General features: G+C 49.5%; 1 protein-coding gene across 8 annotated transcripts in view; it reads right to left on the bottom strand.

Annotated features, from left to right (window-relative positions):
* Nucleotides 1–14,171, bottom strand: part of NDRG4 (NDRG family member 4) — a 78,900-nt gene that overhangs the window by 20,509 nt on the left and 44,220 nt on the right. For 6 of the 8 annotated variants that reach the window (XM_066583944.1, XM_066583942.1, XM_066583946.1 and 3 more), the window contains exon 3: nt 8,401–8,445. In XM_066583944.1, the coding sequence (XP_066440041.1) occupies nt 8,401–8,445 (45 nt within the window). Of the gene's footprint in view, nt 1–6,035; nt 6,132–8,400; nt 8,446–14,171 lie in introns of those variants that run through there. The other 2 variants (XM_066583947.1, XM_066583948.1) reach the window with 1 other exon arrangement.

Here is a 14,171-nt window from a genome sequence, read left to right as displayed (position 1 = left end):
GAATGGAGATGTTGAGGGGAGGTCGGTTAGAAGGTGGAAAGACAAGGAGGTCAGTTTTAGAGAGGTTTAATTTGAGAAAAAGGGAGGACATAGTGTTAGAGACAGCGGACAGACAGTCGGTGATATTTTGGAGGAATGGTCCAGAGATCTCACGAGAGGAGGTGTATAGTTGGGTGTAGTCAGCATAGAGATGGTATTGGAGGCCGAATCTGTGGATGGTTTGTCCAATTGGGGCTGTGTAGATAGAGAAAAGAAGGGGACCAAGGACCGAGCCCTGGGGGACCCCAACAGCGAGAGGAAGTGGAGCAGAGATAGAACCAGCAAAGGAAACACTGAAAGAGCAGTCAGAGAGGTAGGAAGAGAACCAGGAGAGAGCAGTATCCTTTAGACCAATAGAGCGGAGCATAGTGAGAAGGAGATTATGGTCGACAGTGTCAAATGCAGCAGACAGGTCAAGGAGGATTAGTAGAGAGTAATCACCTCTCGACTTTGCAGTCATCAGGTCATTTGTTACTTTTGTAAGGGCAGTTTCGGTCGAGTGTAGAGAGCGGAAACCAGACTGGAGGGGGTCGAGGAGCGAGTTGTCAGAGAGAAAGCGAGTAAGGCGGGAGTAGACCAGGCGTTCCAGTAATTTGGAGATAAAGGGGAGGTTTGAGACGGGTCGGTAGTTAGCAGCATTAGTCGGGTCCAGGGTTGGTTTTTTAAGCAGAGGGGATATAATGGAGTGTTTGAATGAGGAGGGAAAAGTGCCAGACGTTAGGGAGAGGTTGCAGATTGTGGTAAGGTGAGTAATGAGAGCTGGGGAAAGGGAGCGGAGGAGGTGAGAGGGGAGAGGGTCGCTGGCGCAGGTGGTAGGGCGGGCAGTGGAAAGGAGCCTGGAGACTTCTTCCTCTGTCGTTGGTTCTAGCGTAGATAGTGAGTAGGTGCTGGGTGCAGTGCTGATGAAGCTGGGATCAGGGCTAACCATGCAGCTTGCAGAGATTTCTTTTCGAATGTGGTCGATTTTTTCTTTGAAATAGGCAGCTAGTTCTCCAGCAGTCAGGTCTGTCGCAGGGGCCTGTTCCTTGGGGCTGAGGAGGGAGTGAAAGGTCTCAAAGAGTTGTTTGGGGTTGTGGGATAGTGAGGAGACAAGGGAGGTGAAATAGACTTGTTTGGCATGGTGAAGGGCTAGGTTATACATTTTAAGCATGAATTTGAAGTGGAGGAAGTCTGCTGGCAGCTTTGACTTTCTCCACAGCCGCTCGGCGCACCTAGAGCACCGCCGGATGAAGCGTGTTTGGGACGTGAGCCAGGGTTGCCGTGGTCTGCGTTTGACAGCTCGCGTCACGGGCGGTGCCACTTCATCCAGGGCACGGCTGAGGGTGGTGTGGTAGTATTCGGCTGCCAGGTTAGGGCAGGGGAGGCGAGAGATGGGCGATAGGGAGGACTGAATAGCTTCGGCAAACTGTTTAGTGCGGACAGACTGGAGGTTCCTAGAGGTGCGATAGATGGGAGGGTCAGGAGAGATGCTAGGGTGCCTGATGGAGAAAGAGAGAAGGTTGTGATCCGAGAGTGGAAGTGGGGAGTTAGTAAAGTGAGAAGCAGAGCAGAGACGGAGGAAAACTAAATCGAGAGTGTTACCATCTCTATGAGTGGGGGAGTCAGAGATTAGTGATAGGCCAAGGGAGGAGGTAAGTGTTAAGAGCCGGGAGGCAGATGAGGAGCTAGAGTCGTTAGTAGGAATGTTGAACTCACCAAGGATGAGGGTTGGGATTTCACAGGATAGGAAGTGGGGGAGCCAGGCAGCAAGGTGGTCTAGGAACAGGCGGGTGGGACCTGGGGGGCGGTAAATAACTGCGACACGCAGAGGCAGTGGGCGGAAGAGTCGCAGGGTGTGGACTTCGAAGGAGTGAAAGGTAAGCGAGGGAGCTGAGGGAATGACCTGGAAGGTACAGTTTGGGGAGAGGATGATGCCTACTCCTCCACCGCGTCTGTCATCCGATCTGGGGGTGTGGGAGAACTGCAGGCCATCATAGGACAATGCAGCGGGGGAGGTAGAATCGGACTGCTGTATCCAGGTTTCCGTGAGGGCGAGCAAGTTCAAGTGTTTACTGGTGAAAAGGTCATGGATAGTTGGGAGTTTGTTACACGCAGATTGGGAGTTCCATAGGGCGCATTTGAATGGGGGAGGGGGGGCATTTTGGTAGAGAACAGTACGGGGTGGGCCTGGGTTGGGGGAGATGTCCCCTGCAGCTAGGAGTAGCAGAGTAGCAAGGGTGAGCACGTGGCTAGGGGATTTGTGTGGGTGTCTGAGGCGTTTCTCTGCAGTATTGGGGGGTTGGAGGCGTCTTAGGAAGTTGAACAGTGCATGGGAGCCATACATAGGTGAGGAGAGGAGGGAAGGGCTGATGTGGATGGAGTGTGTTGGGGCTGGGCGTTGGAAGAAAGTGTGGAGGCTTGAAAAGAGGATAGTGAAGGAGATCAGTGCTAAGAGGAGAGTATTTCCATCCAGGCTTTGGGCAGTTGTGCATGTTACCTGTCTCCTGCACTGTCCAACTGCGCTGTATAACTGCATCATTCAACAGCATCAAAACACTTGTTGCCGGACACTTAGTGCTGGACACATCAGGGGAGGCATGGAGGGTAGAACTGACTTTAAAGTTCTGGCTATAGGACTTCTGCTGGGAGTGGCTTGTTACATTTCACTAGTCAACCAGCTGACCCACCTTTAGATGGCTAAGGAACAAGATGGGGGGGGGGGGGGCGCTTTATTGCCCTCTTACAAAAACAAACTGTGTCCAGCAACACTAAGATGAGACAGGGAGAAAACTATTTGGGGGAGGTGATGAGGAAAATACATATAGTACAAATAGAGTCAATTCAATTTATATGAAGCAATGGGACATACCATTGCGCACAGATTATGACAAATTTAAAGGTATCACAGCAGATTTATTATTATTATATTATTATTATCTATCTATCCCATGTCTATCTATCTATCTATCTCATATCTATCTATCTATCTATCTATCTATCTCATATCCATCTATCTCATGTCTATCTCTCTATGTATGCATCTATCTATCTACCTCCTATCTATCGATCTCATATCTATTTATCTATCTGTCTATCTATCTATCTATCTATCTCACAGCGACGCAGTGCAACTCTACCCAACGGCATTCTACTCTCGCTGTACTATTACCTTCTGCATATCACCCACCATATTAGACCGGCCCGGTTAGTCTTCATATTGTCCCCATTAACTTGTATCTTATTATTGTACCTATTAATATAAGATCACATCATCATGTTCTATAATGACTTGTTATTATTAGTCCATATTTAATGACTATTTTTTTTACATTTCTTTACTTTTGATACTAATTAATGATTTCTACTCAGAATTCATCCCTTTTATATATGTTGTTGCCTTCATGCTGATCAGTTTCCCTCATTCTGTTGATTAGCTACAATGTTATTCCTTCTGTATCGGTTTGCATTGTTCTCCTATTTATGTATTACAGCTAGAGATGAGCGAGCATTGCCCTTAGCGAGTACCTGCCCGCTCGGAAGAAAAGGTTCGGCTGCCGGCGGCGGGCGGAGAGCGAGGATGAACGGAGGGGAGATCTCTGTCTCCCTCTTTTCATCCCCGCTCCCCCTGCTCACCGCCACAACTCACGGCTCACCCGCACCGGCACTCGAACCTTTTCTTCCGAGCGGGCAGATACTCGCTAAGGGCAATGCTCACTCGAGTAATTGTCCTTAGCGAGTATGCTCGCTCATCTCTAATTCCAGCCGTTTCTCCGCTGACTCTCAGGTGTTCGGCCGACCAGCGGCAGGTATTATATATGTTGTGTTTATATGCTAATTATTGTATTATCGTTTGCTTATGGCATTACTTCCTTCCTGGTTTATGGCTTTGGTATTACCGCTCTGCGTTCTTTCTCCTTTATTGCATTATGCTTTTTCATTCCCAGGTATGTTTTTTTGATCTCCGTACTAATTGGCGTTATCTGTACTGATCATGTGACCCTCTGACATCACCCACCGCCTTTGTTAACGGGCTTTTTAAGGCCGGGCAAACACGAACGGGGCGGATTCCCGTAGCGGAAGATACGAATTGCATACGGTAGCAAGCAGTGAGTGACATCAGACGGTCGCCGCACATCACACGGGCGGCCGTACACCCATATTCATTCTCTCTCCTAATTCCTGCTTTGTTTATTCCATTTCTATCTGTTCTTAAAGATACTTGCGAGTGAATCTGAATCAATACGCAATGTGAATAGCGAATATACAGCGGATCGAATGCATCCATAGAGATCAATGGAGCGGAATTCGTGGTCATTTAGAGCATGCTGCGATTTTTCCAAAATTCCTAACTGCAAGCATGAGCGACCGGCGAAGGTCCAAGCCGCTCAATGCCCGTATATTACTGCATATTGTCTGCGTCTGTTAACGCAGTCTGCATATAAACAGTGATAGTGATTACAGTGCAGTTACCTCCCTTTGTCTCAGTTTGGACTTATTCTCTCTCTTCATCCTGCCGCTATTTACCAATGCCCCCCTCTGTGCCACTGTACGACACAGGCCCCCAGGAGTGGGAGCTGCCGCAGCCAATCGGGGAGCCGCCCTTATATCTGCAAATCACTATGCCCATCCAAGCACAGCTGCGGCCGCTCAGGTACATACGGTTATTAGGAGCCTACCCCAGCCGTGCCTAGCATAGCCGGCTCATCCTCCCTCTCTGGTGCATGCACAATACTGAGCGCCGGAGAAGGAGGATGAGCCCGGCTATGTGATAGGCTGTGCATGACGACAGATGCAGGAGACCCCGTAACAGGCGGCAGCCCCCGCGTGATCAGTGCAGTTGGAGATTCCTTTGGGCCCCCGGGCTTGGTTGCAATCCCTATAGCTATGTCACTGCTACACAGCCTGAAGATGCGCCAGATTCATCATCCAGCAGAGTCGCTGACGCATCAGAATACGGTATACATATATACTGTCTGATTATTAGAAAGTATCAGTAGATCTGCCCCCGATATCTCCTGAATCCACAAATACCTGCACCAGGTGCGTAATACAGCCCTCCCTCTATAATACATGGCGCTCCTATAATACACAGTAGGTGGTCCTCCCTCTATAATACACAGTAGGTGGCCCTCCCTCTATAATACATGGCGCTCCTATAATACACAGTAGGTGGTCCTCCCTCTATAATACACGGTCTATAACGCTGCAGTCTCACATATCACATGTTAGTTGTCTGACCTTTCTGCACAGCAGATTTCAGCAGCATCTTGACATTTACGCCATCGATGGCAGCGACACAGGAGCAAAGTCATTCTCACAGTAACACCCATCATCCACAGCAGCCCGGGCACCACAACACCCATCATCCACAGCAGCCCGGGCACTACAATACAGAATCCCACCCATCACCCACAGCTGCCCGGGCACCACAACACCCATCACCCACAGCTGCCCGGGCACCACAACACCCATCATCCACAGCAGCCCGGGCACTACAATACAGAATCCCACCCATCACCCACAGCTGCCCAGGCACCACAACACCCATCATCCACAGCTGCCCGGGCACCACAACACCCATCACCCACAGCTGCCCGGGCACCACAACACCCATCACCCACAGCTGCCCGGGCACCACAACACCCATCATCCACAGCTGCCCGGGCACCACAACACCCATCATCCACAGCTGCCCGGGCACCACAACACCCATCATCCACAGCTTCCTGGGCACCACGACACCCATCATCCACAGCTGCCCGGGCACCACAACACCCATCACCCACAGCTGCCCGGGCACCACGACACCCATCATCCACAGCTGCCCGGGCACCACAACACACAGTCCCACATCCTGATACATGGCTCCTGCAGAGCATCATCCATCGCCCTGTGCAGCACAGTGAAGACGCTCTGCCGCTGCGACATTGACATCTGTGTGACCTTGAGGAACTGCCGGACCTCCCAACATGAAAACCCCAGCATAGAGCGGCTGCAGCCCTCCGCCCGGCACTCACCCCATCCCAGCACTCCGGCATCTCTGAGGCGCAGGTGGAGCAGACGTGCAGACAGAAGGACAGACAGCGGAGCAGTGCAGCGCATCCAGCGGTATGAGCCCACCCTTCCCTTCCCTCATTACCCCCTCCCTCCTTTTACTGCAGAGACAGCCGCTGGGTGATTGGGCGAGAGGCGCACAACTGGATTCCAGCTCTTCAGAGGTCTGACCCTTCTATAACGACGCCCTGACATGATATATATATACAGCCCAAAGCAGCCGCTGCACCTGTCCTATAATATACCGACGCCTCAACATGGTATATAGAGTGAATCTATATCCATCACACACATATATATACCCCGCAACTGCCGCTACACCCACCATAAACTATAACCACATCCCAACATGATACATTCAGTAAATATATATACTTGCATATACACCCATCATATACTGTAATCACGCCCCAATATGATATATGCAGTAAATATATATACGCACACATGCAACTCCTGCTACACCCATCTTATACTATAATATACAACTATACACCCCAAATCCTACCTTACATCATATCACACATACCAACACTATCACAATACAGATCGCCTGTGCCGGCACCATCATCATCACAATACAGATCGCCTGTGCCGGCACCATCATCATCATCACAATACAGATCGCCTGTGCCGGCACCATCATCATCATCACAATACAGACCGCCTGTGCCGGCACCATCATCATCACAATACAGACCGCCTGTGCCGGCACCATCATCATCACAATACAGACCGCCTGTGCCGGCACCATCATCATCACAATACAGGCCACCTGTGCCGGCACCATCATCATCACAATACAGACCGCCTGTGCCGGCACCATCATCATCACAATACAGACCGCCTGCGCCGGCACCATCATCATCACAATACAGACCGCCTGCGCCGGCACCATCATCATCACAATACAGACCGCCTGTGCCGGCATCATCACATCATCACAATACAGACCGCCTGTGCCGACACAATCATCATCACAATACAGACCGCCTGTGCCGGCACCATCATCATCACAATACAGACCGCCTGCGCCGGTACCATCATCATCACAATACAGACCGCCTGTGCCGGCACCATCATCATCACAATACAGACCGCCTGTGCCGGCACCATCATCATCACAATACAGACCGCCTGTGCTGGCACCATCATCATCACAATACAGACCGCCTGTGCCGGCATCATCACATCATCACAATACAGACCGCTTGCGCCGGCACCATCATCATCACAATACAGGCCGCTTGTGCTGGCACCATCATCATCACAATACAGACCACCTGTGCCGGCACCATCATCATCACAATACAGACCGCCTGCGCCGGCACCATCATCATCACAATACAGGCCGCCTGTGCCGGCACCATCATCATCACAATACAGACCGCCTGTGCTGGCACCATCATCATCACAATACAGACCGCCTGTGCTGGCACCATCATCATCACAATACAGGCCGCCAGTGCCGGCACCATCATCATCACAATACAGACCGCCTGTGCTGGCACCATCATCATCACAATACAGACCGCCTGTGCCGGCACCATCATCATCACAATACAGACCGCCTGCGCCGGTACCATCATCATCACAATACAGGCCGCCTGTGCCGGCACCATCATCATCATCATACAGACCGCCTGTGCCGGCACCATCATCATCACAATACAGACCGCCTGCGCCGGCACCATCATCATCACAATACAGGCCGCCTGTGCCGGCACCATCATCATCACAATACAGACCGCCTGTGCCGGCACCATCATCATCACAATACAGACCGCCTGTGCTGGCACCATCATCATCACAATACAGACCGCCTGTGCCGGCACCATCATCATCACAATACAGACCGCCTGCGCCGGCACCATCATCATCACAATACAGGCCGCCTGTGCCGGCACCATCATCATCATCACAAAACAGACCACCTGTGCCGGCACCATCATCATCATCATACAGACCGCCTGCGCCGGCACCACCACCACCATCATCATCATATAGACTGCCTGCGCCGTCACCACCACCACCATCATCATCATCATCATACAGACCACCTGCGCCGGCACCATCATCATCATATAGACTGCCTGCGCCGTCACCACCACCACCATCATCATCATACAGACCGCCTGCGCCGGCACCATCATCATCATCATACAGACCGCCTGCGCCGGCACCATCATCATCATCATACAGACCGCCTGTGCCGGCACCACCACCATCATCATCACAATACAGAACAGTTGTGGTTGAAGTCTGAAGTTACTGAGCTGCTGAGAACCACTAAGGAATAGTAGCAAGAACACAGAGCTGATGACTTACCTTCCAGTCAGTGTCTGCTGCAGAGAGGAAGGTGTCCGCAGATTCCTACAGTCAGAAGAAGAGAACATCTCAGTAAACAACCGGAAGAACCCAACCACGAAAATGTAATCTCATTGGAACAGTGAGGAGAGTGGAGGGATCCTTCCCTGAGGAAAATAGAGGGATCCTTCCTCCAGGGGTAGGCGAGGGGATCGGAGAGATCCGTAACCTGGGTGGTGAGGAGAGTGGAGGGATCCTTCCCTGAGAGTAGGTAAGGAAAGTGGAGGGATCCTTCCTCTAATTGCAGGTGAAGGATCCTTCCAGATGCAGGTGAGGAAAACTTAGGGATCCTTCCTCCGGGTGCTGTTAAGGAGTGGAGGGATCCTGAGGAGTAAGTGAGGAGACTGGAGGGATGCTTATTCTGGGGGTAAGTAAGGAGAGTGGAGGGATCTTTCCTCCAGCTGTAGATGAGGAGTGTGGAAAGTTTCTTCCTCTGGGTGCAATGAGGACAGTAGTGGGGTGCTTTCCCTGGGTGCAGGTAAGGAGAGAGCAGAGATCCTTGCTTTTTGGAGTAAGCGAAGAAAGCGGAGGGATCCTTGCTCTGCGGGCTAGGTGAAGAAATCGAAGGGATCCTTGCTTTTTGGAGTAAGTGAAGAAATCGGAGGGATCCTTGCTTTTTGGAGTAAGTGAAGAAATCGGAGGGATCCTTGCTCTGCGGGGCAAGTGAAGAAATCGGAGGGATCCTTGCTTTTTGGAGTAAGTGAAGAAAGCGGAGGGATCCTTGCTCTGTGGGGTAAGTGAAGAAATCGGAGGGATCCTTGCTTTTTGGAGTAAGTGAAGAAAGAGGAGGGATCCTTGCTTTTTGGAATAAGTGAAGAAAGCGGAGGGATCTTTGCTCTGCTGTTTAAGTCAAGAAAGCGGAGGGATCCTTGCTCTGTGGGGTAAGTGAAGAAATCAGAGGGATCCTTGCTCTGCGGGACAAGTGAAGAAATCAGAGGGATCCTTGCTTTTTGGAGTAAGTGAAGAAAGCGGAGGGATCCTTGCTCTGCAGGGTAAGTGAAGAAATCGGAGGGATCCTTGCTCTGTGGGGTAAGTGAAGAAATCGGAGGGATCCTTGCTTTTTGGAGTAAGTGAAGAAATCGGAGGGATCCTTGCTCTGCGGGGTAAGTGAAGAAATCGGAGGGATCCTTGCTTTTTGGAATAAGTGAAGAAAGAGGAGGGATCCTTGCTTTTTGGAATAAGTGAAGAAAGAGGAGGGATCCTTGCTTTTTGGAGTAAGTGAAGAAATCGGAGGGATCCTTGCTCTGCGGGGTAAGTGAAGAAATCGGAGGGATCCTTGCTTTTTGGAATAAGTGAAGAAAGAGGAGGGATCCTTGCTTTTTGGAATAAGTGAAGAAAGAGGAGGGATCCTTGCTTTTTGGAGTAAGTGAAGAAAGCGGAGGGATCCTTGCTCTGCGGTTTAAGTCAAGAAAGAGGAGGGATCCTTGCTCTGTGGGGTAAGGGAAGAAATCAGAGGGATCCTTGCTCTGCGGGACAAGTGAAGAAATCGGAGGGATCCTTGCTTTTTGGAATAAGTGAAGAAAGAGGAGGGATCCTTGCTTTTTGGAGTAAGTGAAGAAAGCGGAGGGATCCTTGCTTTTTGGAGTAAGTGAAGAAAGCGGAGGGATCCTTGCTTTTTGGAAAAAGTGAAGAAAGAGGAGGGATCCTTGCTTTTTGCAGTAAGTGAAGAAAGCGGAGGGATCCTTGCTCTGCGGTTTAAGTCAAGAAAGCGGTGGGATTCTTGCTCTGTGGGACAAGTGAAGAAATCGGAGGGATCCTTGCTCTGCGGGGCAAGTGAAGAAATCGGAGGGATCCTTGCTTTTTGCAGTAAGTGAAGAAAGCGGAGGGATCCTTGCTCTGCGGTTTAAGTCAAGAAAGCGGAGGGATCCATGCTCTGTGGGACAAGTGAAGAAATCGGAGGGATCCTTGCTTTTTGGAGTAAGTGAAGAAAGAAGAGGGATCCTTGCTTTTTGGAATAAGTGAAGAAAGAGGAGGGATCCTTGCTTTTTGGAGTAAGTGAAGAAAGCGGAGGAATCCTTGCTTTTTGGAGTAGGTGAAGAAAGCGGAGGGATCCTTGCTCTGCGGTTTAAGTCAAGAAAGCGGAGGGATCCTTGCTCTGTGGGGTAAGTGAAGAAATCGGAGGGATTCTTGCTCTGCGGGACAAGTGAAGATATCGGAGGGATCCTTGCTTTTTGGAGTAAGTGAAGAAAGAAGAGGGATCCTTGCTTTTTGGAATAAGTGAAGAAAGAGGAGGGATCCTTGCTTTTTGGAGTAAGTGAAGAAATCGGAGGGATCCTTGCTCTGCGGGGTAAGTGAAGAAATCGGAGGGATCCTTGCTTTTTGGAATAAGTGAAGAAAGAGGAGGGATCCTTGCTTTTTGTAATAAGTGAAGAAAGAGGAGGGATCCTTGCTTTTTGGAGTAAGTGAAGAAATCGGAGGGATCCTTGCTTTTTGGAGTAAGTGAAGAAATCGGAGGGATCCTTGCTTTTTGGAATAAGTGAAGAAAGAGGAGGGATCCTTGCTTTTTGGAATAAGTGAAGAAAGAGGAGGGATCCTTGCTTTTTGGAGTAAGTGAAGAAAGCGGAGGGATCCTTGCTCTGCGGTTTAAGTCAAGAAAGAGGAGGGATCCTTGCTCTGTGGGGTAAGTGAAGAAATCAGAGGGATCCTTGCTCTGCGGGACAAGTGAAGAAATCGGAGGGATCCTTGCTTTTTGGAATAAGTGAAGAAAGAGGAGGGATCCTTGCTTTTTGGAGTAAGTGAAGAAAGCGGAGGGATCCTTGCTTTTTGGAGTAAGTGAAGAAAGCGGAGGGATCCTTGCTTTTTGGAATAAGTGAAGAAAGAGGAGGGATCCTTGCTTTTTGCAGTAAGTGAAGAAAGCGGAGGGATCCTTGCTCTGCGGTTTAAGTCAAGAAAGCGGTGGGATTCTTGCTCTGTGGGACAAGTGAAGAAATCGGAGGGATCCTTGCTCTGCGGGGCAAGTGAAGAAATCGGAGGGATCCTTGCTTTTTGCAGTAAGTGAAGAAAGCGGAGGGATCCTTGCTCTGCGGTTTAAGTCAAGAAAGCGGAGGGATCCATGCTCTGTGGGACAAGTGAAGAAATCGGAGGGATCCTTGCTTTTTGGAGTAAGTGAAGAAAGAAGAGGGATCCTTGCTTTTTGGAATAAGTGAAGAAAGAGGAGGGATCCTTGCTTTTTGGAGTAAGTGAAGAAAGCGGAGGAATCCTTGCTTTTTGGAGTAGGTGAAGAAAGCGGAGGGATCCTTGCTCTGCGGTTTAAGTCAAGAAAGCGGAGGGATCCTTGCTCTGTGGGGTAAGTGAAGAAATCGGAGGGATCCTTGCTCTGCGGGACAAGTGAAGAAATCGGAGGGATCCTTGCTTTTTGGAGTAAGTGAAGAAAGAAGAGGGATCCTTGCTTTTTGGAGTAAGTGAAGAAATCGGAGGGATCCTTGCTCTGCGGGGTAAGTGAAGAAATCGGAGGGATCCTTGCTTTTTGGAATAAGTGAAGAAAGAGGAGGGATCCTTGCTTTTTGTAATAAGTGAAGAAAGAGGAGGGATCCTTGCTTTTTGGAGTAAGTGAAGAAAGCGGAGGGATCCTTGCTCTGCGGTTTAAGTCAAGAAAGAGGAGGGATCCTTGCTCTGTGGGGCAAGTGAAAAAACATAGGGATCCTTGCTTTTTGGAATAAGTGAAGAAAGAGGAGGGATCCTTGCTTTTTGGAGTAAGTGAAGAAAGCGGAGGGATCCTTGCTCTGCGGTTTAAGTCAAGAAAGAGGAGGGATCCTTGCTCTGTGGGGCAAGTGAAAAAACATAGGGATCCTTGCTTTTTGGAATAAGTGAAGAAAGTGGAGGGATCCTTGCTCTGTGGGGTAAGTGAAGAAATCGGAGGGATCCTTGCTCTGCGGGGCAAGTGAAGAAATCGGAGGGATCCTTGCTTTTTGGAGTAAGTGAAGAAATCGGAGGGATCCTTGCTCTGCGGGGTAAGTGAAGAAATCGGAGGGATCCTTGCTTTTTGAAATAAGTGAAGAAAGAGGAGGGATCCTTGCTTTTTGGAATAAGTGAAGAAAGAGGAGGGATCCTTGCTTTTTGGAGTAAGTGAAGAAAGCGGAGGGATCCTTGCTCTGCGGTTTAAGTCAAGAAAGAGGAGGGATCCTTGCTCTGTGGGGTAAGTGAAGAAATCAGAGGGATCCTTGCTCTGCGGGACAAGTGAAGAAATCGGAGGGATCCTTGCTTTTTGGAATAAGTGAAGAAAGAGGAGGGATCCTTGCTTTTTGGAGTAAGTGAAGAAAGCGGAGGGATCCTTGCTTTTTGGAGTAAGTGAAGAAAGCGGAGGGATCCTTGCTTTTTGGAATAAGTGAAGAAAGAGGAGGGATCCTTGCTTTTTGCAGTAAGTGAAGAAAGCGGAGGGATCCTTGCTCTGCGGTTTAAGTCAAGAAAGCGGTGGGATCCTTGCTCTGTGGGACAAGTGAAGAAATCGGAGGGATCCTTGCTCTGCGGGGCAAGTGAAGAAAGAAGAGGGATCCTTGCTTTTTGGAATAAGTGAAGAAAGAGGAGGGATCCTTGCTTTTTGGAGTAAGTGAAGAAAGCGGAGGGATCCTTGCTTTTTGGAGTAAGTGAAGAAAGCGGAGGGATCCTTGCTTTTTGGAATAAGTGAAGAAAGAGGAGGGATCCTTGCTTTTTGCAGTAAGTGAAGAAAGCGGAGGGATCCTTGCTCTGCGGTTTAAGTCAAGAAAGCGGTGGGATCCTTGCTCTGTGGGACAAGTGAAGAAATCGGAGGGATCCTTGCTTTTTGCAGTAAGTGAAGAAAGCGGAGGGATCCTTGCTCTGCGGTTTAAGTCAAGAAAGCAGAGGGATCCATGCTCTGTGGGACAAGTGAAGAAATCGGAGGGATCCTTGCTTTTTGGAGTAAGTGAAGAAAGAAGAGGGATCCTTGCTTTTTGGAATAAGTGAAGAAAGAGGAGGGATCCTTGCTTTTTGGAGTAAGTGAAGAAAGCGGAGGAATCCTTGCTTTTTGGAGTAGGTGAAGAAAGCGGAGGGATCCTTGCTCTGCGGTTTAAGTCAAGAAAGCGGAGGGATCCTTGCTCTGTGGGGTAAGTGAAGAAATCGGAGGGATCCTTGCTCTGCGGGACAAGTGAAGAAATCGGAGGGATCCTTGCTTTTTGGAGTAAGCGAAGAAAGAAGAGGGATCCTTGCTTTTTGGAATAAGTGAAGAAAGAGGAGGGATCCTTGCTTTTTGGAGTAAGTGAAGAAAGAGGAGGGATCCTTGCTTTTTGGAGTAAGTGAAGAAATCGGAGGGATCCTTGCTCTGCGGGGTAAGTGAAGAAATCGGAGGGATCCTTGCTTTTTGGAATAAGTGAAGAAAAAGGAGGGATCCTTGCTTTTTGGAATAAGTGAAGAAAGAGGAGGGATCCTTGCTTTTTGGAGTAAGTGAAGAAAGCGGAGGGATCCTTGCTCTGCGGTTTAAGTCAAGAAAGAGGAGGGATCCTTGCTCTGTGGGGTAAGTGAAGAAATCAGAGGGATCCTTGCTCTGCGGGACAAGTGAAGAAATCGGAGGGATCCTTGCTTTTTGGAATAAGTGAAGAAAGAGGAGGGATCCTTGCTTTTTGGAATAAGTGAAGAAAGAGGAGGGATCCTTGCTTTTTGGAATAAGTGAAGAAAGAGGAGGGATCCTTGCTTTTTGGAGTAAGTGAAGAAAGCGGAGGGATCCTTGCTTTTTGGAATAAGTGAAGAAAGAGGAGGGATCCTTGCTTTTTGCAGTAAGT

Source organism: Eleutherodactylus coqui, chromosome 11 (assembly GCF_035609145.1).
Source record: "Eleutherodactylus coqui strain aEleCoq1 chromosome 11, aEleCoq1.hap1, whole genome shotgun sequence".
In the NCBI taxonomy this organism is placed as follows: domain Eukaryota; kingdom Metazoa; phylum Chordata; class Amphibia; order Anura; family Eleutherodactylidae; genus Eleutherodactylus; species Eleutherodactylus coqui.
Note: the sequence above shows the minus strand (reverse complement) of the source record. Positions and strands in the feature narration are given on the sequence as shown.